This window comes from Marmota flaviventris, chromosome X, assembly GCF_047511675.1.
Source record: "Marmota flaviventris isolate mMarFla1 chromosome X, mMarFla1.hap1, whole genome shotgun sequence".
NCBI classification, from domain to species: domain Eukaryota; kingdom Metazoa; phylum Chordata; class Mammalia; order Rodentia; family Sciuridae; genus Marmota; species Marmota flaviventris.
The window spans coordinates 37,557,944-37,583,917 of NC_092518.1; the positions used below are offsets into that span (position 1 = coordinate 37,557,944).

At 41.9% G+C, this 25,974-nt stretch overlaps 1 protein-coding gene across 1 annotated transcript in view; it reads right to left on the reverse strand.

Annotated features, from left to right (window-relative positions):
* The window catches only part of Dipk2b (divergent protein kinase domain 2B), a 64,623-nt gene extending 45,693 nt beyond the window's left edge, over positions 1-18,930 (reverse strand). The window contains exon 1 of the mRNA XM_027927248.2: positions 18,478-18,930. Coding sequence (XP_027783049.1) covers positions 18,478-18,713 — 236 coding nt within the window. The 5' untranslated portion in view covers positions 18,714-18,930. The remainder of the gene's footprint in view (positions 1-18,477) is intronic.
* Between the last annotated feature and the right edge of the window lie 7,044 nt (positions 18,931-25,974).

Sequence of the window (25,974 nt, forward strand, 5' to 3'; positions counted from 1 at the left end):
ATGCAAAAATCCTCAATAAAATTCTGGCGAATCGGATACAAAAACATATCAAAAAAATTGTGCACCATGATCAAGTAGGATTCATCCCTGGGATGCAAGGCTGGTTCAATATACGGAAATCGGAGCAGGCCCAGCGGCCTGCTGAGGGGCAGAGCCGCCCCCCACCCCCCTCGCCTGCCAGGTAGGGGAAGGGTGACCACCGACACAAAAGGCCCAGTGGCCCCCGGCGGGACAGAGCTTCCAATCACTCCTGCAAGGTAGGCGGGCCTGCGACCCACCGGCAGAAGAGGAGCAGCCGCCTGCTGAGAGGCTGAGCCGCCCCCTCCCCCTGCGCCGGCATAGTAGAGGGAACTGGGACCAGACACAGAGCAGGCCCAGCGGCCTGCTGAGGGGCAGAGCCGCCCCCCACCCCCCTCGCCTGCCAGGTAGGGGAAGGGTGACCACCGACAGAAAAGGCCCAGTGGCCCCTGGCGGGACAGAGCTTCCAATCACTCCTGCAAGGTAGGCGGGCCTGCGACCCACCAGCAGAAGAGGAGCAGCCGCCTGCTGAGAGGCTGAGCTGCCCCCTCCCCCTGCGCCGGCATAGTAGAGGGAACTGGGACCAGACACAGAGCAGGCCCAGCGGCCTGCTGAGGGGCAGAGCCGCCCCCCACCCCCCTCGCCTGCCAGGTAGGGGAAGGGTGACCACCGACAGAAAAGGCCCAGTGGCCCCCGGCGGGACAGAGCTTCCAATCACTCCTGCAAGGTAGGCGGGCCTGCGACCCACCGGCAGAAGAGGAGCAGCCGCCTGCTGAGAGGCTGAGCCGCCCGCTCCCCCTGCGCCGGCATAGTAGAGGGAACTGGGACCAGACACAGAGCAGGCCCAGCAGCCTGCTGAGGGGCAGAACCGCCCCCCACCCCCCTCGCCTGCCAGGTAGGGGAAGGGTGACCACCGACAGAAAAGGCCCAGTGGCCCCCGGCGGGACAGAGCTTCCAATCACTCCTGCAAGGTAGGCGGGCCTGCGACCCACCGGCAGAAGAGGAGCAGCCGCCTGCTGAGAGGCTGAGCCGCCCCCTCCCCCTGCGCCGGCATAGTAGAGGGAACTGGGACCAAACACAGAGCAGGCCCAGCGGCCTGCTGAGGGGCAGAGCTGCCCCCCACCCCCCTCGCCTGCCAGGTAGGGGAAGGGTGACCACCGACACAAAAGGCCCAGTGGCCCCCGGCGGGACAGAGCTTCCAATCACTCCTGCAAGGTAGGCGGGCCTGCGACCCACCGGCAGAAGAGGAGCAGCCGCCTGCTGAGAGGCTGAGCCGCCCGCTCCCCCTGCGCCGGCATAGTAGAGGGAACTGGGACCAGACACAGAGCAGGCCCAGCGGCCTGCTGAGGGGCAGAGCCGCCCCCCACCCCCCTCGCCTGCCAGGTAGGGGAAGGGTGACCACCGACAGAAAAGGCCCAGTGGCCCACGGCGGGACAGAGCTTCCAATCACTCCTGCAAGGTAGGCGGGCCTGCGACCCACCGGCAGAAGAGGAGCAGCCGCCTGCTGAGAGGCTGAGCCGCCCGCTCCCCCTGCGCCGGCATAGTAGAGGGAACTGGGACCAAACACAGAGCAGGCCCAGCGGCCTGCTGAGGGGCAGAGCCGCCCCCCACCCCCCTCGCCTGCCAGGTAGGGGAAGGGTGACCACCGACAGAAAAGGCCCAGTGGCCCGCGGCGGGACAGAGCTTCCAATCACTCCTGCAAGGTAGGCGGGCCTGCGACCCACCGGCAGAAGAGGAGCAGCCGCCTGCTGAGAGGCTGAGCCGCCCCCTCCCCCTGCGCCGGCATAGTAGAGGGAACTGGGACCAAACACAGAGCAGGCCCAGCGGCCTGCTGAGGGGCAGAGCCGCCCCCCACCCCCCTCGCCTGCCAGGTAGGGGAAGGGTGACCACCGACAGAAAAGGCCCAGTGGCCCGCAGTGGGACAGAGCTTCCAATCACTCCTGCAAGGTAGGCGGGCCTGCGACCCACCGGCAGAAGAGGAGCAGCCGCCTGCTGAGAGGCTGAGCCGCCCGCTCCCCCTGCGCCGGCATAGTAGAGGGAACTGGGACCAAACACAGAGCAGGCCCAGCGGCCTGCTGAGGGGCAGAACCGCCCCCCACCCCCCTCGCCTGCCAGGTAGGGGAAGGGTGACCACCGACAGAAAAGGCCCAGTGGCCCCCGGCGGGACAGAGCTTCCAATCACTCCTGCAAGGTAGGCGGGCCTGCGACCCACCGGCAGAAGAGGAGCAGCCGCCTGCTGAGAGGCTGAGCCGCCCCCTCCCCCTGCGCCGGCATAGTAGAGGGAACTGGGACCAAACACAGAGCAGGCCCAGCGGCCTGCTGAGGGGCAGAGCCGCCCCCCACCCCCCTCGCCTGCCAGGTAGGGGAAGGGTGACCACCGACACAAAAGGCCCAGTGGCCCCCGGCGGGACAGAGCTTCCAATCACTCCTGCAAGGTAGGCGGGCCTGCGACCCACCGGCAGAAGAGGAGCAGCCGCCTGCTGAGAGGCTGAGCCGCCCGCTCCCCCTGCGCCGGCATAGTAGAGGGAACTGGGACCAGACACAGAGCAGGCCCAGCGGCCTGCTGAGGGGCAGAGCCGCCCCCCACCCCCCTCGCCTGCCAGGTAGGGGAAGGGTGACCACCGACAGAAAAGGCCCAGTGGCCCACGGCGGGACAGAGCTTCCAATCACTCCTGCAAGGTAGGCGGGCCTGCGACCCACCGGCAGAAGAGGAGCAGCCGCCTGCTGAGAGGCTGAGCCGCCCCCTCCCCCTGCGCCGGCATAGTAGAGGGAACTGGGACCAAACACAGAGCAGGCCCAGCGGCCTGCTGAGGGGCAGAGCCGCCCCCCACCCCCCTCGCCTGCCAGGTAGGGGAAGGGTGACCACCGACAGAAAAGGCCCAGTGGCCCGCGGTGGGACAGAGCTTCCAATCACTCCTGCAAGGTAGGCGGGCCTGCGACCCACCGGCAGAAGAGGAGCAGCCGCCTGCTGAGAGGCAGAGCCGCCCCCTCCCCCCCGCGCCTGCAAGGTAGTCGGAACTGAGACCACCACCAGAACAGGTCAGACCTGCAACCGAGAGACAGAACAGGCCCAGTGGCCTGAGGAAGGGTAGAGCCGCCCCCCCCCACGCCTGCAAAGTAGGCGGACCTGCGACCCACTGGCAGTACAGCCCCAGAGGCCTGCAGAGGGGCAGTGCCGCTGCCTGCGCCTGCAAAGTAGGCACAACTGCGACCACCGACAGAACAAGCCTAGCGGCCCGCAGAGGGACAGAGCCGCCGCCCGCGCCTGCAAGGTCGGCGGACCTGCTACTGACTGGCAGAGCAGGCCCAGCGGCCTGCCGGCGTGGTAGGCACATTGCCCCAATTGGAGGAGGGGCAGAGCCGCCGCCCGCGCCTGCGAGGGAGACTTTGCAACTATACAAGACCAATATAAATATATAGGGGGAAAATTCAATAGCACAACAGTTTCACCAAGAAGAAAGGAACGCAAACAGTATGAAGAGACAAGGAAAGAAAGGACCACAAGCATTGCAGGTCAACTCAACGTTAGAAGAGGTAATAGCTGCAGCTGATGGAATGTCAGATAAAGAATTCAGGATATACATGCTTCAGATGATCTGGAGTCTCAAGGAAGACATCAGACAGCAAAATCAGACAATGAAAGATCACTTCAACAATGAATTACATAAACAAATCCACGAAGCAAAAGATCAACTATACAGGGAAATAGAGGTTATAAAAAACAAACAAACAGAAATCCTAGAAATGCAGGAAGCAATAAGCCAACTTAAAAACTCAATTGAGAATACTACCAGCAGAGTAGAACACTTAGAAGATAGAACATCAGACAATGAAGATAAAGTATTTCAACTTGAAAAGAACATAGACAGCTCAGCAAGACTGTTAAGAAACCATGAGCAGAACATCCAAGAAATATGGGATAACATCAAGAGACCAAATTTAAGAGTCATTGGGATACAGGAAGGGACAGAGTTTCAAACCAAAGGAATGAGCAATCTATTCAATGAAATAATTCGAGAAAACTTCCCAGACTTGAAGAATGAGACAGAACCCCAAATCCTAGAAGCCTATAGGACGCCGAATGTGCAAAATCATAATCATAAGAGACCCACACCTAGACACATTATAATGAAGATGCCCAACATACAGAATAAGGAGAGAATTTTAAAAGCTACAAGAGAAAGGAAGCAGATCACATTTAGGGGTAAGCCAATCAGGATAACAGCTGATCTTTCAACACAGACTCTGAAAGCTAGAAGATCCTGGAATAACATATTTCAAACACTGAAAGAAAATGGGTTCCAACCAAGAATTGTGTTTCCAGCGAAATTAAGCTTCAGGATGGAAGATGAAATTAAAACCTTCCACGATAAACAAAAGTTAAAAGAATTTGCAGCTAGAAAACCATCTCTTCAAAACATCCTTGGCAAAACATTACAGGAAGAGGAAATGGAAAATAACAATGAAAACCAACAGTGGGAGGTAGGACACTAAAGGGGGGAAAATAATCAAAGTGGAAAACAAACCATGTTTAGTAACATAAATAAACAAATATGGCTGGAAGAACAACCCATATCTCAATAATAACCCTAAATGTTAATGGCTTAAACTCACCAATTAAGAGACACAGGCTAGTAGAATGGATCACAAAACAAGACCCAACAATATGCTGCCTACAGGAGACGCATTTGATAGGAAAAGACATACATAGGCTGAAGGTGAAAGGTTGGGAAAAATCATATCACTCATATGGACTTCGGAAACAAGCAGGAGTATCCATACTCATATCAAATAAAATAGATTTTAAGCCAAAGTTAATCAAAAGGGATAAAGAGGGACACTACATACTGCTCAAGGGAACCATACACCAACAAGACATAACAATCATAAATATATATGCCCCAAACAATGGTGCAGCTATGTTCATCAAACAAACTCTTCTCAAGTTCAAGAGTCTAATAGACCACCATACAATAATCATGGGAGACTTCAACACACCTCTATCACCACTGGACAGATCTTCCAAACAAAAGTTGAATAAGGAAACTATAGAACTCAATAACACAATTAATAACCTAGACTTAATTGACATATATAGAATATACCACCCAACATCAAGCAGTTACACTTTTTTCTCAGCAGCACATGGATCCTTCTCAAAAATAGATCATATATTATGTCACAGGGAAACTCTTAGACAATACAAAGGAGTAGAGATAATACCATGCATCCTATCTGATCATAATGGAATGGAACTGAAAATCAACGATAAAAGAAGGAAGGAAAAATAATACATCACTTGGAGAATGAACAATAGGTTACTGAATGATCAGTGGGTTATAGAAGACATCAAGGAGGAAATTAAAAAATTCTTAGAGATTAATGAAAACACAGACACAACATATCGGAATCTATGGGACACATTGAAAGCAGTTCTAAGAGGAAAATTCATTGCTTGGAGTTCATTCCTTAAAAAAAGAAAAAACCAACAAATAAATGATCTCATACTTCATCTCAAAATACTTGAAAAAGAAGAGCAAAACAAGAGCAAAAGAAGTAGAAGGCAAGAAATAATTAAAATCAGAGCTGAAATTAATGAAATCGAAACAAAAGAAACAATTGAAAAAATTGACAAAACTAAAAGTTGGTTCTTTGAAAAAATAAACAAAATCGACAGACCCTTAGCCATGCTAGTGAAGAGAAGAAGAGAGAGAACTCAAATCACTAACATACGGGATGAAAGAGGCAATATCACAACAGACACTTCAGAAATACAGAAGATAATCAAAAATTATTTTGAATCCTTATACTCCAATAAATTAGAAGATAGTGAAGGCATAGATAAATTTCTTAAGTCATATGATCTGCCCAGATTGAGTCAGGAGGATATAGACAACCTAAACAGACCAATATCAATTGAGGAAATAGAAGAAACCATCAAAAGACTACCAACTAAGAAAAGCCCAGGACCGGATGGGTATACAGCAGAGTTTTACAAAACCTTTAAAGAGGAACTAATACCAATACTTTTCAAGCTACTTCGGGAAATAGAAAAAGAGGGAGAACTTCCAAATTCATTCTACGAGGCCAACATCACCCTGATACCTAAACCAGACAAAGACACTTCAAAGAAAAAAACTACAGACCAATATCTCTAATGAACCTAGATGCAAAAATCCTCAATAAAATTCTGGCCACTCGGATACAAAAACATATCAAAAAAATTGTGCACCATGATCAAGTAGGATTCATCCCTGGGATGCAAGGCTGGTTCAATATACGGAAATCAATAAATGTTATTCACCACATCAATAGACTTAAAAATAAGAACCATATGATCATCTCGATAGATGCGGAAAAAGCATTCGACAAAGTACAGCATCCCTTTATGTTCAAAACTCTAGAAAAACTAGGGATAACAGGAACATACCTCAATATTGTAAAAGCAATCTATGCTAAGCCTCAGGCTAGCATCATACTGAATGGAGAAAAATCGAAGGCATTCTCTCTAAAATCTGGAACAAGACAGGGATGCCCTCTCTCACCACTTCTGTTCAACATAGTTCTCGAAACACTGGCCAGAGCAATTAGACAGACGAAAGAAATTAAAGGTATCAAAATAGGAAAAGAAGAACTTAAATTATCACTATTTGCAGATGACATGATTCTATACCTAGCAGACCCAAAAGGGTCTACAAAGAAACTATTAGAGCTAATAAATGAATTCAGCAAAGTGGCAGGATATAAAATCAACACGCATAAATCAAAGGCATTCCTGTATATCAGCGACAAATCCTCTGAAATGGAAATGAGGACAACCACTCCATTCACAATATCTTCAAAAAAAATAAAATACTTGGGAATCAACCTAACAAAAGAGGTGAAAGACTTATACAATGAAAACTACAGAACCCTAAAGAGAGAAATAGAAGAAGATCTTAGAAGATGGAAAAATATACCCTGTTCATGGATAGGCAGAACTAACATCATCAAAATGGCGATATTACCAAAAGTTCTCTATAGGTTTAATGCAATGCCAATCAAAATCCCAACGGCATTTCTTGTAGAAATAGAGAAAGCAATCATGAAATTCATATGGAAAAATAAAAGACCCAGAATAGCAAAAACAATGCTAAGCAGGAAATGTGAGTCAGGCGGTATAGCGATACCAGACTTCAAACTATATTACAGAGCAATAGTAACAAAAACAGCATGGTACTGGTACCAAAACAGGCGGGTGGACCAATGGTACAGAATAGAGGACACAGAAACCAATCCACAAAACTACAACTATCTTATATTTGATAAAGGGTCTAAAAGCATGCAATGGAGGAAGGATAGCATCTTCAACAAATGGTGCTGGGAAAACTGGAAATCCATATGCAACAAAATGAAACTGAATCCCTTTCTCTCGCCATGCACAAAAGTTAATTCAAAATGGATCAAGGAGCTTGATATCAAATCAGAGACACGCTGTCTGATAGAAGAAAAAGTTGGCTACGATCTACATACTGTGGGGTCGGGCTCCAAATTCCTCAATAGGACACCCATAGCACAAAAGTTAATAACTAGAATCAACAAATGGGACTTACTCAAACTAAAAAGTTTTTTCTCAGCAAAAGATACAATAAGAGAGGTAAATAGAGAGCCTACATCCTGGGAACAAATCTTTACTCCTCACACTTCAGATAGAGCCCTAATATCCAGAGTATACAAAGAACTCAAAAAATTAGACAATAAGAGAACAAACAACCCAATCAACAAATGGGCCAAGGACCTGAACAGACACTTCTCAGAGGAGGACATACAATCAATCAACAAGTACATGGAAAAATGCTCACCATCTCTAGCAGTCAGAGAAATGCAAATCAAAACCACCCTAAGATACCATCTCACTCCAGTTAGATTGGCAGCCATTATGAAGTCAAACAACAACAAGTGCTGGCGAGGATGTGGGGAAAAGGGTACACTTGTACATTGCTGGTGGGACTGCAAATTGGTGCAGCCAATTTGGAAAGCAGTATGGAGATTTCTTGGAAAGCTGGGAATGGAGCCACCATTTGACCCAGCTATTCCCCTTCTCGGTCTATTCCCTAAAGACCTAAAAAGAGCATGCTACAGGGACACTGCTACATCGATGTTCATAGCAGCACAATTCACAATAGCTAGACTGTGGAACCAACCTAGATGCCCTTCAATGGATGAATGGATAAAAAAAATGTGGCATTTATACACAATGGAGTATTACTCTGCATTAAAAAATGACAAAATCATAGAATTTACAGGGAAATGGATGGCATTAGAGCAGATTATGCTAAGTGAAGCTAGCCAATCCCTAAAAAACAAATGCCAAATGTCTTCTTTGATATAAGGAGAGTAACTAAGAACAGAGTAGGGTCGAAGAGCATGAGAAGAAGATTAACATTAAACAGGGATGAGAAGTGGGAGGGAAAGGGAGAGAGAAGGGAAAATGCATGGAAACGGAAGGAGACCCTCAGAGTTATACAAAAGTACATACAAGAGGAAGTGAGGGGAAGGGGAAAAATAATACAAGGGGGACAAACGAATGTCAGTAGAGGGGGCAGAGAGAGAAGAGGGGAGGGGAGGGGAGGGGAGGGGTGATAGTAGAGGATAGGAAAGGCAGCAGAATACAACAGACACTAGTATGGCAATATGTAAATCAATGGATGTGTAACTGATGTGATTCTGCAATCTGTATATGGGGTAAAAATGGGAGCTCATAACCCACTTGAATCAAATTGTGAAATATGATATATCAAGAACTATGTAATGTTTTGAACAGCCAACAATAAAAAAAAAAAAAAAAAAAGGAAAACAAAAAAAAAAAAAAAAAAAACAATATACGGAAATCAATAAATGTTATTCACCACATCAATAGACTTAAAAATAAGAACCATATGATCATCTCGATAGATGCGGAAAAAGCATTTGACAAAGTACAGCATTCCTTTATGTTCAAAACTCTAGAAAAACTAGGGATAACAGGAACATACCTCAATATTGTAAAAGCAATCTATGCGAAGCCTCAGGCTAGCATCATTCTGAATGGAGAAAAACTGAAGGCATTCCCTCTAAAATATGGAACAAGACAGGGATGCCCTCTCTCTCCACTTCTGTTCAACATAGTTCTCGAAACACTGGCCAGAGCAATTAGACAGACGAAAGAAATTAAAGGCATAAAAATAGGAAAAGAAGAACTTAAATTATCACTATTTGCAGATGATATGATTCTATACCTAGCAGACCCAAAAGGCTCTACAAAGAAACTATTAGAGCTAATAAATGAATTCAGCAAAGTGGCAGGATATAAAATCAACACGCATAAATCAAAGGCATTCCTGTATATCAGCGACAAATCTTCTGAAATGGAAATGAGGACAACCACTCCATACACAATATCTTCAAAAAAAATAAAATACTTGGGAATCAACCTAACAAAAGAGGTGAAAGACTTATACAATGAAAACTACAGAACCCTAAAGAGAGAAATAGAAGAAGATCTTAGAAGATGGAAAAATATACCCTGTTCATGGATAGGCAGAACTAACATCATCAAAATGGCGATATTACCAAAAGTTCTCTATAGGTTTAATGCAATGCCAATCAAAATCCCAACAGCATTTCTTGTAGAAATAGAGAAAGCAATCATGAAATTCATATGGAAAAATAAACGACCTAGAATAGCAAAAACAATGCTAAGCAGGAAGTGTGAATCAGGCGGTATAGCGATACCAGACTTCAAACTATACTACAGAGCAATAGTAACAAAAACAGCATGGTACTGGTACCAAAACAGGCGGGTGGACCAATGGTACAGAATAGAGGACACAGAAACCAATCCACAAAACTACAACTATCTTATATTTGATAAAGGGGCTAAAAGCATGCAATGGAGGAAGGATAGCATCTTCAACAAATGGTGCTGGGAAAACTGGAAATCCATATGCAACAAAATGAAACTGAATCCCTTTCTCTCGCCATGCACAAAAGTGAATTCAAAATGGATCAAGGAGCTTGATATCAAATCAGAGACACGCCGTCTGATAGAAGAAAAAGTTGGCTACGATCTACATTCGGTGGGGTCGGGCTCCAAATTCCTCAATAGGACACCCATAGCACAAAAGTTAATAACTAGAATCAACAAATGGGACTTACTCAAACTAAAAATTTTTTCTCAGCAAAAGAAACAATAAGAGAGGTAAATAGGGAGCCTACACCCTGGGAACAAATCTTTACTCCTCACACTTCAGATAGAGCCCTAATATCCAGAGTATACAAAGAACTCAAAAAATTAGACAATAAGAGAACAAACAACCCAATCAACAAATGGGCCAAGGACCTGAACAGACACTTCTCAGAGGAGGACATACAGTCAATCAACAAGTACATGAAAAAATGCTCACCATCTCTAGCTGTCAGAGAAATGCAAATCAAAACCACCCTAAGATACCATCTCACTCCAGTAAGATTGGCAGCCATTATGAAGTCAAACAACAAGAAGTGCTGGCGAGGATGTGGGGAAAAGGGTACACTTGTACATTGCTGGTGGGACTGCAGATTGGTGCAGCCAATTTGGAAAGCAGTATGGAGATTTCTTGGAAAGCTGGGAATGGAGCCACCATTTGACCCAGCTATTCCCCTTCTTGGTCTATTCCCTAAAGACCTAAAAAGAGCATGCTACAGGGACACTGCTACATCGATGTTCATAGCAGCACAATTCACAATAGCAAGACTGTGGAACCAACCTAGATGCCCTTCAATAGATGAATGGATAAAAAAAAATGTGGCATTTATACACAATGGAGTATTACTCTGCATTAAAAAATGACAAAATCATAGAATTTGCAGGGAAATGGATGGCATTAGAGCAGATTATGCTAAGTGAAGCTAGCCAATCCCTAAAAAACAAATGCCAAATGTCTTCTTTGATATAAGGAGAGTAACTAAGATCAGAGTAGGGACAAAGAGCATGAGAAGAAGATTAACATTTAACAGGGATGAGAGGTGGGAGGGAAAGGGAGAGAGAAGGGAAATTGCATGGAAATGGAAGGAGACCCTCAGGGTTATACAGTGGAGGGGGTAGAGAGAGAGGAGGGGAGGGGAGGGGAGAGGTGGGGAGGGGGGAGGGTGGAGGATGGGAAAGGCAGCGGAGCACAACACACACTAGTATGGCAATATGTAAATCAATGGATGTGTAACTGATGTGATTCTGCAATCTGTGTATGGGGTGAAGGTGGGAGTTCATAACCCACTTGAATCAAAGTGTGGAATATGATATGTCAAGAAATTTGTAATGTTTTGAACAACCAACCATAAAAATTAAAAAAAATAAAATAAAAAGATTTATCTATAAACACTAAAAAAAAAAAAAATTCCCAAAGGCAAGGAAGTCAGGAGATTTGTCCAGGGAGCTGGAGAGCCCAGGACTCTGTGTCCCTGAGGATTACAGTTGAGCTGTAGGCCTCTTTCATTTGGAATGATGCTCCAACAGAACGTGTCAGTAATGCAACAATGCAAATTGCAGTGGAAGTAGACATCAATAATTCTATTCAAGCTGAGTATGGTGGTACACTCCTGTAATCCCAGTGGCTCAAGTGGCTGAGGCAAGTGGGTTGCAAGTTCAAAGCCAACCTCAGTCAGGATATGTAAAGAACTCAAAAAACTTAACACCAAAAAACCAAACAACCCAATCAATAAATGGGCTAAGCAGCTGAACAGACACTTTTCAGAAGAAGATATACAAATATATGAAAAATATATGAAAAAATGTTCAATATCTCTAGTAATACAGAAATGCAAATCAAAACTACTCTAAGATTTCATCTCACTCCAGTCATAATGGCAGTTATCAAGAATACAGACAACCATAAGTGTTAGAGAGGATGTGAGGGAAAAGACACACTCATACATTGCTGGTGGGACTGCAAATTGGTGCAGCCAATCTGGAAAGCATATGGAGATTCCTTGGAAAACTGGGAATGGAACCACCATTTGACCCAGGTATCCCACTCTTTGTTTTATACCCAAAGGACTTAAAATCATCATACCACAGTGATGCAGCCACATCAATGTTTATAGCAGCTCAATTCACAATAGCCAAACTGTGGAACCAACCTAGATGCCCTTCAGTAGATGAATGAAAAAAGAAACTGTGGTATATATACACAATGGAATATTACTCAGCATTAAAAGAGGATAAAATTATGGCATTTGCAGGTAAATGGTTGGAATTAGAGAATATTATGCTAAGTGAAGTAAGTCCATCCTCTAAAACCAAAGGCGGAATGTTTTCTCTGATAAGTGGATGCTAATCCATAATGGGCGGGGGCATGGGATGAGTAGTGGAACTTTGGATTGGCCAAAGGGGAGGAAACAGGCATGAAGATAGAAAAGAAGGTGGAATCAGACGGACATCATTACCCTAGGTATGTGTATGATTGCATGAATGGTGTAACCCTACTTTGTGTACAACCAGAGAAGTGAAAAACTGTGCTCCCTTTGTGTACAATGAATAAAAAAAAGCCAACCTCAGCAACTTAGTGAGGTCCTAAACAACTTAGTGAGATTCTAACTCTAAATAAAAAATAAATAAATAAAAATAAAAGGGGTTCGGGATATGGCTCAGTGTTTAGGCACACCTGGGTTCAATTTCTAGTACCAAAAAAATCTATTCAAGAGCATTACCACAAAGATATTTTGAAAAGACAAAACATTGTAAACTTGTAATGAGTTGATTTTATTGGAAGGTTCAGGACAACCTTGGGAAATGATCATCCCCTCCAGGAGAATCAGGGCCCAGAGGCAGGGCTATTGGCCTGTTTCCTGCTGCTTTTCTTGTTTGAAACTTGCAAAAGTCCTGGGACTAAGGATTTACAATTCAGTGGCTCTTTTAGATAATGTTGACATATCCGAGGAAAAACCTAAATAAGCCCTCTATTTTCACTTGCTTAGTTGACTTAAAAAAAAATCACTGGTTTTGGAGGTCACACAGCTGGGCAATGCATTCTTAGCATCTCACTAGCTTTGTTGTAGATAACATCTCTGACATGTGGCTTATGATGATAACAGTTACCTAGGTTACTTTTCAGGGATATGAAGGCCACTTCTGCTGAAAACATTGACTCTTCACTTGGCCCTGCAGACATCAAATGGGTAACTGGAATGGGAGGAAAAGGCTTGGCAACTCTGCCTTCATATTGTGTCTATCTTCTTTGCTGCCTTAACCTTGGGTCGGATTCTACTCAGATGTGTTGATGACTTGAGAAATATTTTGTCCAGAACTATAATCCAGGGTTAACCTAGCCTGGACTTGCTTAGTCTCCCTTCAAGGCTAAAGATACCTAACAATCTCCATGACCAGAAACACCAGATCATGAAAGGAATGAAAAAAGGAGGCAGTCCAGTTTCTGGAAGATTTCTGCCTATTCCCAGAAAGAACATGATTATTCCTCCCCTTTATTAATCTCTCTCCCTCCCTCATTATTCTCATTCTATATTTATAACCCTTCAATTCCCTAGAGTTGAGAAGATGTTTTGTGAGCAGAGCTCCCTCTTCTCCATCTTTTGACCAGCAAATAAGGCTCTTTCTTCTCTTGACACTCTGTCTCTTGAGTCATTGACTTTATTAAGCAGCAACAGAATTGGACTTTTTCAGTCACAATAATAGTAACACACCCTTATGAGACACAAGCACCCCAGTGGTAGAGGGAGGCAGATCTCAGGGCTCCTGTTCATCCAGTTGGGTGATTTCCTGCCTGCCCTGTGGGACTAGATCACCTTCAATAAATGCCTGTGCAAGGTCAGCAATGGCTCAGGTCACTCCGTGAGGATGAATTGAGACAAACTAACAGGTTCCCAGGCCTCACTTCTCCCTTATTCAAAATAGTAATACATTTATTGCATCAAGTGAGAAAAATGTATATTCTTACAATATTGAGCACCTACTTTATTGAATAGAAGAACTCAAGTGAGAAAACAGGTCTTTCTTTTTGGTCACTACAATATTAATATCCTGGAATTTGGAAAACCTCAAAACTGTGACAGCTTTCCAATCTTCCCTCTGCAATGAGATCATGGGCATGATTGAGGTGGCTTGCCAGGTTCCTCGTTGTGTTAAAAGTTTGACAAGCAGGATCATAGCTTCTTAGAGCTGGAAGGAAGCAGAAAGGTCAATCTCTCAAGCTTCTCCACATGGAGAAGAGGATGGGTGTGCAGGGGAAGGAGATGGCACTGGAATTAGAATGAGATGCCCTCTTCCTTCATATGTAGACATGCCTTTCTAAACATTTCTTGCCTCTTTTCTCTCTTCTTCACCCTACAGCTTTTCACCACACATTTAAACCATCCAGCATCTTCCCAAAACTCTCAGGATAGTCATAGCATAGTTGATAATTCTCTTTTTAGTCCTATTATCTATTGTTTCCTTTACAGGCTTGCTTTGATCTTATCAAACAACTGGCAACCCTTGGGAAAACCACATTCTTTTTTTAAAAATATATTTTAGCTTTAGATGAAAACAATAATTTTATTTAATTAATTAATTTATTTATATGTGGTGCTGAGAATGGAACCCAGTGCCTCATACATGATAGGCAAGTGCTCTACCACTGAGCCACAACACCAGTCCAAGCACATTCTTTTGGGCCTTCTAAATCTTTCTAAACTACTGCCACTAAAAGTACCCACCCTCATACACAGTACTGATCAACTTGATCCTGGTAGATCCTCCTCATTGATGGAATCACTCAGGGGTTCACATAATCGTATTTTCAGTAGGAAATGTATGCCAACTAGGCTTACTCAATTTCCTAGCTTTCCTCAACTTTTAAGTCAGGAGGTAAAAGTCAACATGGAATGCATGAGAAAATGGGTATAGGAAACATTCAAACTTTCAAAGATTGATGGTTCAGTATATGAATCCTCTCATTTGTCACTAGAATTTTTGCCAAATATAAAGGAAACAAGGAAAGGTGTTATTCAACTACCAGTCATAGGTCTTCAGCATACCTAGCTGAATTTGGAAGCCCATCTATCATTTGATCATCTTCCAGTCCTTCGTGAGGAGCAGGGCTACAATGCTCATGCTGGTCTAGCTAGAACATTGCAGCCAAATATCTGAGAGTTTGGGATGGGTTTTCTCTTGAGGTTATGGTAATCATTTTTTTAAAATGGAGAAATGTTTGGAGATCAACAAGATTAAAATGAACAAACATATCATTAGAAAGAAAGGCAAAGAGGAGGCTGAGAATGTAGTTCAGTGGTAGAGCTTGTGCTTAGCATGTGCAAGGCCCTGGCTTTGATTCCCAGTGTAAGAGAATGAAAGAGCGATTGCAAGAGACAGGCAAAGGGTATGAATTTATAGATAATTTAGCAAAGAAGAAACACAAATGGTCAATAAACCTGAAGAAAAATCTCAACTCAGAAGAAATGAAAACAAAAATAAATAGTGCTGGCCACAGTGGTACATGTCTGTAATCCCAGCAGCTCAGGAGCCTGAGGCGAGTTCAAAGCCAGCCTCAGCAACTTAGCAAGGTCCTAAGCAACTCAGAGAGACCCTGTCTCTAAATAAAATATAGCAAGGGCTGGGGATGTGGCTCAGTGGTTAAGTGCCCCTGGGTTCAATCTTTGGTACAAAAAAAAAGTAATATTAAATACTTGTGAGTGTGTAAGAAATGGGCTATTTATGTAGAAGTCTCCATTTATGTATATACACACACAAATACATATGCCATTTGTATAATACAATAATAATATATTAAATAATCTATAGTATATTAATATACTGTATTTTATATTACATATTATACATAATATATATCTCCTAAAAATTTACCAAATTTTTTGATCCAGAAATCCTACTTTTAAGAGTTTTTCACATGGAATGAATTGAGAATGCACACAAAATTTCACCACAGGAATGTTCAATGTAACAATGCATATAATACTGAAAATTAAAAAATCCTAGTTGTCTCATGGTAGTGAATTAGCTAAGTAAATTATAGTTAGTTGATGTAATTAACTATTGTAAAACCATTAGAAGTCAAAATTGTGAAGGAAAATATTTAATCATGTAGAAAGGTGTTTCTCATACATTGTTAAATAAAAGTTCCCTGAAAGAGTTATACATAACATGATCATAATTTTGTTGCAAACATTTCCTGATTCATACTTAGAAAAAGGTAGTGATATACAACAAACTTTTTACTCTAAGGGGCCATCTCTTGAGAGAGGAATTATATGTGATTTTTATTTTGTATTTTCCTTAATCAATAGTTACAATAAATATTCTAAAGTAAACAGATGCTACTTTTACAACCAGAAAAAAATTTACAATGTAGATAGGAGGACTATAAACAAATTCACATTCTCAGATCCACTCACTTCCTTTTTTTCTGCCTCACTGAGGTTGAAGTATGGAGAACTATAACCCCAAACCTGCCCTGTCTGATGTTTTCCTGCATGTATCTGCACACTTCCCTTTTAGGAGCACACGGAAAATGAATTCTAAGGGAGGTGAAGTAATATCCTGAACTCTATGAACACAAACCCATTTAGGAACATGCCTTCTGAATTAGGCTAGTACTTGCCTGGTGAGAAAATCTCATTTATTGTCACTTGGTGAATAAGGAGGATGGGAACCTAGAGCTCATCTTAAGTTGAATCCCTTAATTTTATACTCTCTTCTATCTTAGAATATATCCATATTCTCATTGCCCTTTTTCTCCAAAGAATCAGCACCATTTCACCCAAATTCTTGTTCTTTTTCATCCCATTTCCTACATAGAAAACCTTGAGCTTATGTTCAGTATCTCCATCTTTATTTCACATGGAGTTGGTTAAAATATGACTCTAGCTGAATTGACTCATATTTCTCAAACTGCCCTCATATGTCTTGATGACTTCTCTTTTGGACTATGTGAACTCGTCTCAGAGCTCCTGCCAGTAACCCCAGTCTATCCTACATGCTGCTTTCCATGAGATCTTCCCAAAACACAAATCTCATTTTCCCTTCACTAGTGCCAGCTACAGAGTTGCCCCAGTTGTGGCTCTTTCAATTTTCAATATTTGAACATGTCTTAAAAAAGGTTTAATAGGAAACCTTCACATGAATTTCCTAAAATATCTGTGGTCTCTCAAAATAAGTCAAATATTTTTGATCAGTAGTTTTTCATTATATCTGTTTAGTGATTTAATTGATTAATCAAATATGTTTTTGGTTAATACAGGTTGGTAATAAAATTATTGTTTATGCCTTTAGTTTGGTCACTGAATCTTATGAGTATAAAGTAGGGCCTTGGGGGAGGGTAGAGGAAAAGGGTATATTTCAAGGGTCTTTGGTACTGAAAAGGTTGGGAACCACTAATCCCCAGGTTAAAGTTTCAGTTCCTTGGTATGTCATTCAAGTCCCATGCCCCATCCAACCTTCTGTCTGCCAAACCTCCATATAGGTTTTGTGCTCCAAAGAAGGTTCTTAAGAACCTCTAACCCCTTTCCACCTTCTGGTCTTCTTCTTGATCTGCTTCTTCTGCCTTCTGCCTTTCCCCTCCCAAGAAATTTCAGCTCAGTTTTAAAGATGTTGCTCAAAATCCCCCACCCCCAGAACTACTTTCACAGTCTCCATTTTGAATTAATGTCCCCTCCCTGAACCTCCTGGAGGACTCCTGAAAGTTCTCTATACTGGCCTGCATCATACCACATCTTATAATTATCTGTAACATGGCTCCCTTTTCCTGACCCAATAGAGTGCAGGGACCACTTATAGTGGCAGTTACCATAGCACCTGCTAGATCTTGCTTTGGTACCTGGGCACTGACTGTGTTAATAGGCTCAAATTCCAGATACCATTCTTTGGTGAGAGCCAAAAATGTATCACAAAAACAAAACAAAAAAAAAAAAAAACAAACCCAATTTTACTCTCATCAAGACAACACCTCAAAAGAGGAAACTGGCTCTAAAACTTTGGAACAAATTGTCCAGGCTTGAATCCCAGATCTGCCACTTATTAGATGGTACCCTTGAGCAAGTCACTTAATCTTGCTGTCTCAGTTCACTATCTGAATAATGGGTGCAAATCACTAACATCCAGGGTGGTTTAAAATGTCTGCCACATAGTAGGTTTTCTATGAATTTTATTCCCCCCACTATGAGAAATAAATTTGTTGAACTCAATAGCCCCAGGCTATTCCATTCATAGAAAAGGGAACTTTAAGCTTTTAATTTAAAAGGAACTTTTGGGATGAGCATTCCTGGCTGCTATTTGGCTTCAGCCCTTGCTCTCCTACCCATCTCAACTTCGAACAATCACCACTATCATTAAATGGCTTGATTTTAGCTCCCACCCATAAATCACATCCCAGTTCATATTCAACAAAGTCCTGGCCATCTTTACATGAAGGGAACAGATTTTTCCCCTTAGAGTTATTTGGTTGAGATTCTGACCTTATTTCTTCTTTAAAGAACTTCTTGCAAATAGATGTCCCGATGCAGGCATTGCATTTATCAAGACCGAGGAATGTCCTTCCCAAATTGTAGCTGGTTCGGACTCGGGGCACCGGAGAAGGAGGGAGAGAAGCTGGTGAGGAGAAAGAATAGCTCAGGGCTGAGATCCACAAGAGCAGCAGGGCCAGCCAGCCCAGACGGAGAGCGGCAGCCTCGGGCCCTGGCCGGAGTTCCATCCTGGGCTCTGGGCTGTGCCTGCAGCCTCAGCTGCCCACTCTGGGCTGTACAGAGGCAAGGCTTGGCCAGAGAGGAAGCTGTCAGAGGCAGCTGGTTTCAGGGTGCTGACCCCATCCTGGCCTCCCAGGTTTGTGTTTGAGGATGCTGAGGAGCATGGGGCTAATGAGGCTGGGGAGAGGGTGAGGAAGTCCATGGAGGATGCTGATAACATGTTTCCAGAGCTACTCTTCCTCTGCCTGTGGTGGCTGCCTCAGCCTAGGGAGGGGCTCACTGGCAGATTTCGGGAAGGACAATGGTCACAGTTTCCCCGTGTGGTCCTTTCGACAAACACAGGATATCCCAGCTGGGCAGGAAAGGTTAATGCAGGATGTCTGTCCGACCTAGGTTCCACCTGGGAGTTTCAAAGAATCCTGATGGCCCCCGCCCTCTACTGCTTTAAATCTGGTTACATCTGCCCCTAAGGATTACACACACACACACACACACACACACACATCAATTTTTGTTCTCTTCTGTACAGGACAATCTGTCCTTTCCTTTAACCAGTCATATTTTCCCTACCTTTACTATATTTAGCTGTGAAATAACTAGAGGTTAATTTGCTGGCCATAAAGTGGCACTTTTAAACTGATAGGAAAGGTCAAGGCTTTTTGCTGCTTAGGAAATGGAAAAACCTTAGCTTAGTCCATTTTCTCTTGCTGACGTAAGAATAATAGTGGGGAATAGAATCTCATGGCCTCTATAGGCTGATGAGGGAAGTGTCAGAAAGAGCCCCCTGCCTACACCCACCTGCACTGGTCCCTCTTCCCGAAGCCTGAAAGCCCCTCTTTACTTTGCCACCCTGCCTCACTTCTCAGCACCTGGCCTGACTTGGGAAGATTGAACTGCCCTGGGATTGCCTTCCTCTGGATACCAAGATAAGGTTCACAGCATGGAGTAGATGAGAGAGCTAATTTGGAACCAGAGTGAGCCTACAAGCACTAAATTAGGGAAGGTAGGTTGCCTGACCTCCTGCTAGGGGTTGCAGCTTGATTACCTGGTCAGTTTAAGAACATAAGAGAGTGCACAGAAAGATGGGGCCCAGAAAGGTGAAAAGGGAGGTGACAAGGGATGAGAATGGCCTCAAGAGAAGCGATGAGATTTTCTAAACATCAGTGGGAAGAACAGGATAAAAGCAGTTCTTTGTGATTAAAAATATGCTTATTAGCCATCTGTGTACCCTCTTTGGCAAAATGTCTGGTCAGATTATTATTATTATTTCTGTGTGTTGCTAGGGATTGAACGCAGGACTTCATCCTACATGCTAGGCAAGTGCTCCTCTCCTGAGCCACAGCCTCAGTTCACATTTATTTTTTTTATTGTTGATTTTTGAGATTTTAATATATATTCTAGATCTTGTTTTGTTGGATACATAGTGCTATAGTTTGGATCTGAAAGGCCCATGTGTTAAAAGCTTGATCCCCAGTTTTTAGCACTATTGGATAATGATGGAAAACTTAAGAGGTAAGGCTTTAGAGGGAGATTTTAGGTCACTGGAGTTGAGCCCTTGAAGGAGATTGTGGGATGGTGGGTTTCTTCCTCTTCCTCTCTCTTTTGCTTCCGCACTCTGAAGTTTTGATCCACCATGTGCTCCCTGCCATGATGTGCTGCCTCGTCACAGGCCCCAAAGCATGGGGCCAATTGACCATGGGCTGAAACCTCCAAAACTTTAAGCCCAAAGAAACCTTTTCTCTTTATAAGATTATTTTCTCAGGTATTTGCTACAGCAACAAAAAGTTCACACACATATGTAGCTTGCACATATTTTCTCCTAGGCAGTAACTAGTCTCATTCTCTTGAATTTTTAGCAGAGAAAAAGTTATGAATTGCATTCAGCAATTCATTGATCAAAGTAGAACCATATCTCAGATGTCTAGGACTTTTCCAGGAAGGACCAAAGGGAACTTTGATAAAGTGTTTGCAAGAGAAAAGGAAAAAACCAATTTTGCTTAGTTACAGTGGCAAGTTGCTTGTTATAGGTTAGTTTGTGGTTTCTGATTAATACAGATTCTAATTTCAATTCACTGTTTACGTTGAGCTTTGGTTTGTTCATGTAGAAAGTTAAAGTGCCACAGTCTAATGTCCTTCCAATTATATATTTTTTTAAACAATATAAGAACTAGGGCTAGCTCTATGCCCTGAGGATATTTCTTCAATAGTTTCTTATAAAAGCTTAATGATTTTATATTTTACATTTAAATCTATGATGATTTGGAGTTAATTTTTGTATGAGGTTAGGTCAAAGTTCATTTCTTGCTTCAGCACCATTTTTTTAAAACCCTATTCTTCCTCCATTGATATTGCTTTTGTACCTCTGTCAAAAATCAGTTGTCTGTACTTGTGTGTGGCTATGTCTGGGTTCTCATTGATCTATGTATCTATTCCTCTGTCAACACCATAGTCTTAATTATCATACCTATTTTTTCTTTTTTTATTTGTTCTTTTCAGATATATACAACATTAGAGTGTATTTTCACATGGAAATATAACTTTTCCTAATTAGGATTCCATTCTTTAGTACATGATGTGGAGTTTCACTGGTCATGTATTCATATATGAACATAAGAAAGTACTGTCCAATTCATTCTACTGTCTTTCCTATTCCCATCCCCCTCCCTTACCTTCATTCCCCTTTGTCTAATCCAATGATCTTCTATTATTCCCTCCCCCACTTATTATATGTTAGCATCCACATATCAGAGGAAATATTCAGCCTTTGTTTTTTTGGGATTGGCTTATTTCGTTTAGCATGACAGTCTCTAGTTCCATCCATTCACCAGCAAATGCCATAATTTCACTCTTCTTTATGGCCGAGTAACATTTCATTGTGTGTATATACCACATCTTCTTTATCCCTTAATTTATTGAAGGACACCTCGGGTGGTTCCATAACTTAGCTATTGGGAATTGAGCTTCAATAAACACTGATGTGGCTGCATCACTATAGTATGCTGATTTTAAGTCCTTTGGGTATAAACGAGGCGTGGGATAACTGGGTCATATGGTGGTTCCAGTCCAAGTTTTTTGAGGAATCTCCATACTGCTTTCCAAATCAGCTGCTCCAATTTGCAGTCCCACCAGCAATGTATGAGTGTGTCTTTTCCCCCCACACCCTTGCCAATATTTACTGTTGCTTGTATTCTTGATAATTGCCATTCTGACTGGAGTAAGATGGAATCTCAGTATAGTTTTAATTTGCATTTCTCTAATTGCTAGAGATGTACATTTTTTTCATATACTTGTTGACTGATTGTATTTCTTCTTCTATGAAGTGTCTGTTCTGTTCCTTAGCCCATTTATTGATTAGGTTACTTGGATTTTTGGTGTTAAGCATTTTGAGCTCTTTATATACCCTGAAGATTAATGCTCTATCTGAGGTGCAGTTGGCAAAGATTTTCTCCCATTCTGTAGGCTCTCTCTTTACATTTTTGATTGTTTCCTTTGCTGTGAAGAACATTTTTAGTTTGATACCGTCCCATTTATTAATTTAAAAAAAATTTTTTAAAACTTTTTAGTTGTTGATGGACCTTTGTTTTTTTAAAAAAATTATTTATATGTGGTGCTAATAATCAAACCCAGTGCCTCACACATGCTAGGCAAGTGCTCTACCACTGAGCCACAACCCCATGCCAGGCTTCATTTATTGATTCTTGATTTAACTTCTTACACTTTTGGAATCTTGTTGAGGAATTTGGTTCCTAAGCTGACATGATGGAGATTTGGGCCTTTTTTTTTCTTCAAGTTTCACAGGGTCTCTAGTCTAATGACTAAATCCTTGATCCACTTTGAATTGAGTTTTCTGCTGAGTGAGAGATAGGGGTTAAATTTCATTCTACTACGTATGGATTTCCAGTTTTCCCAGCACCACTTGTTGAAGAGACTATCTTTTCTCCAATGTATGTTTATGGTGCCTTTGTCTAGTATGAGGTAACTGTATTTATGTAGGTTTGTCTCCATGTCTTCTATTCTGTACCGTTGGTCTTCATTTCTGTTTTTGTACCAATACCATGCTGCTTTTGTTACTATGGCTCTGTAGTATAATTTAAGGTCTGGTATTGTGATGCCTCCTGTTTCTCTTTTCTTGCTAAGGGTTGCTTTGGCTATTCTGGGCTTTTTATTTTTTGAAATTCATTTTATGACTGCTTTTTCTATTTTTATGAAGAACGTCATTGGAATTTTAAAAGGAATTGCATTAAATCTGTATAATCTGTAGAGCACTTTGGGTCATATAGTATACCTATATTAATAAATCTTGAAACTGAATAGAGTGATTGTTCCCATTTTCTTTTTCAAAATTGTTAGGTTTTTTTTAGTTCATTTGAATTTCTATATACATTTTAGAATAATCTTGTCTACATCTACAAAAAAACTTCCATACATTTTGATAGGAATTGTATATTGTATATAAATTTTGAGGAGAATTGACCTCTGTTGTGGTTTTAATGTGAGGCATCCCTCAAAAGCTCATGTGTGAGATAATGCAAGAAGGTTTAGAGGAGAAATGATTGGGTTATGAGAGCTTTAACACAATCAGTGAATTAATCACCTGATGGGATTGAGTGGTAATTTAAGGTAGGTGGGATGTGGCTATAAGAGGTAGGGGCACTGGGGGTGTGGCTTTGGGGGCATATATTTTTATCTGGTGAGTGGAGTCTCTCTTTCTCTGCTTCCTGATCATCTTGTGAGCTACTTCCCTCTGCCATACTCCTCTATCATGATGTTCTACCTCACCTGGAGCCTCAAGGAATGGAGCCAGCTATCTATGGATTGAGACCTCTGAAATTGTGAGCACCCAAATAAACTTTTCCTCCTCTACAATTGTTCTGCTCAGGTCTTTTAGTCACAGTGGCAAAAAAGCCTCTTTAGTAGGCCTCTTTAATTGTTTAGTCAAAACAACCTCTTTAGTATGTTGAGTCTTGAAATTCATAAAGTGTCTCTCCACTTAGGTTGTCTTTGGTTTTTTTTAAGTGGGGGGACCAGGTGCTTAACAACTGAACCACATCCTCAGCCCTTTAAATTTTTTTTTTTTTTTAATTTTGAGATAGGTCTTGCCAAGTTGTTTATGGCCTGGCTAAGCTGCTGAGGCTGGTCTTGAACTTCCAATCCTGCTGCCTTAGCCTTGCTGCCACCAATTTTTTTTAGATAAATGTTTTGTGGATTTCAGCATTCTAGTCTTATAAATGATATTGTATTTGCAAAAATGCATTTAAATTGAGAAATAAAAATTGAATATATTTATTGGGTACCACACAATGATTTGAAATATGTATACATTGTGAAATAGCTAAATTAAGCTAATTAATATGTGAATACTTATGTTTTGGGGATGAAAACACTTCAAGTCTACTCTCTTAGCTATTTTTCAAGAGTACAATACATTGTTATTAACTATAACCATCATGCTGTACAATAGATCTCTTGAACTCATTCCTGCTAACTAACTGAAAATCTGTATTATTTGACCAATATCTCTCCAACCCCCTACACCTCTGGTAACTGCCATTCTACTTTCTGCTTAAATAACTTTTTTAGATTCCATGTATAAGTGAGGTTTTTTTAACCTTCATTTTATTTATTTATTTTTACACGGTGCTGAGGATCGAACCCAGTGCCTCACACATGCTAGACAAGCACTCTACCACTGAGCCACAATCCTAGCCCCCATAAGTGAGATCTTGCAGTATTTGTATTTCTGTGCCTGGATTACTTAACTTAGCAAAATATCCATATTGTCACAAATGTTGTCAGCCTTTTAATGGTTGAGTAGTATTCTATTGTATGTGTGAATGTCTCTGTCTATCTGACATTTATCTATCTCACATTTTCTTTATCTAATATTCAGTCGACCTATACTTGTTTTCATATTTTGGCTATAGTGAATACTGCTGCAATAAACATGGGGATGCAGATGCCTCTTTGATGTACTGAAATCCTTACCTTTAGACATTTACCCAGAAGTGGGTTTGCTGGATCATATGGTAGTTATTTTTCATTTTTTTTTAGCTTGAGGAACCCCATGCTGTTTTTTTAAATTTTTTATTTATATATGACAGCAGAATGCACTGCAATTCTTATTACATATATAGAGCACAATTTTCGTATCTCTGGTTGTATATGTAATATATTAAATTTTTTGAGTTCTTTATATATCCTGGAGATTAATGCTCTATCTGATGTGTACATGGTAAAGATTTTTTTCCTTTCTGTAGGCTCTCTCTTCACATTATTGATTGTTTCCTTTGCTGAGAAGAGGCTATTTAGTTTGAAACCATCCCATTTATTGATTATTGATTTTACATCTTGCACTTTAGGAGTCTTGTTAAGGAAGTCAGGTCCTAAGCCAATACAGTGAAGATTTTTGCCCTACTTTTTCTTCTATTAGGTGCAGGGTATCTGTTCTAGTGCCCAAGTCTTTGATCCACTTTGAGTTGAGGTTTGTGCAGGGTGAGAGATAGAGGTTTAATTTCATTTTGGTACATATGAATTTCCAGTTTTCCAAGAACCATTTGTTAAAGAGGCTATCTTTTCTCCAGTAAATACTTTTGGTGCCTTTTAAAAATATATTTATTTTTTTAGTTTTAAGTGGACACAATCTCTTTATTTCATTTTTATGTGGTGCTGAGAATTGAACCCAGTGCCTCTCCCATGCTAGATGAGTGCACTAACACTTGAGCCACATCCCCAGCCCATGGTGCCTTTGTCTAGCATGAGATAACCATTTTCATGTGGATTTGTCTCTGTGTCTTCTATTCTATATCATTGGTCTCTATGTCTATTTTGTTGCCAATACCACACCATTTTTGTTACTATAGCTCTGTAATATAGTTTAAGGTCTGGTATTGTGATGCCCCCTGTTTGATTTTTCTCACTGAAGACTGCTTTGGCTATCCTGGATCTCTTATTTTTTCCAGATGAATTTCATGATTGCCTTTTCTATTTCTCTGCAGAATGTCATTGGGATTTTAATAGGAATTGCTTTAAATATGTATAATGCTTTTGGTAGTAGGCATTTTGACAATATTAATTCTGCCTATGCAAGAACATGAGAGATCTTTCAATCTTCTAAGGTCTTCTTTAATTTCTTTATTTAGTGTTCTTTTGTTTTCACTGTAGAGGTCTCTCACCTCTTTTGTTTGGTTGATTCCCAAGTATTTTATTTTTTTAAGCTAATGTGAAGGGTTAGTTTTCCCAGTTTCTCTTTCAAATGATTTATCACTGATG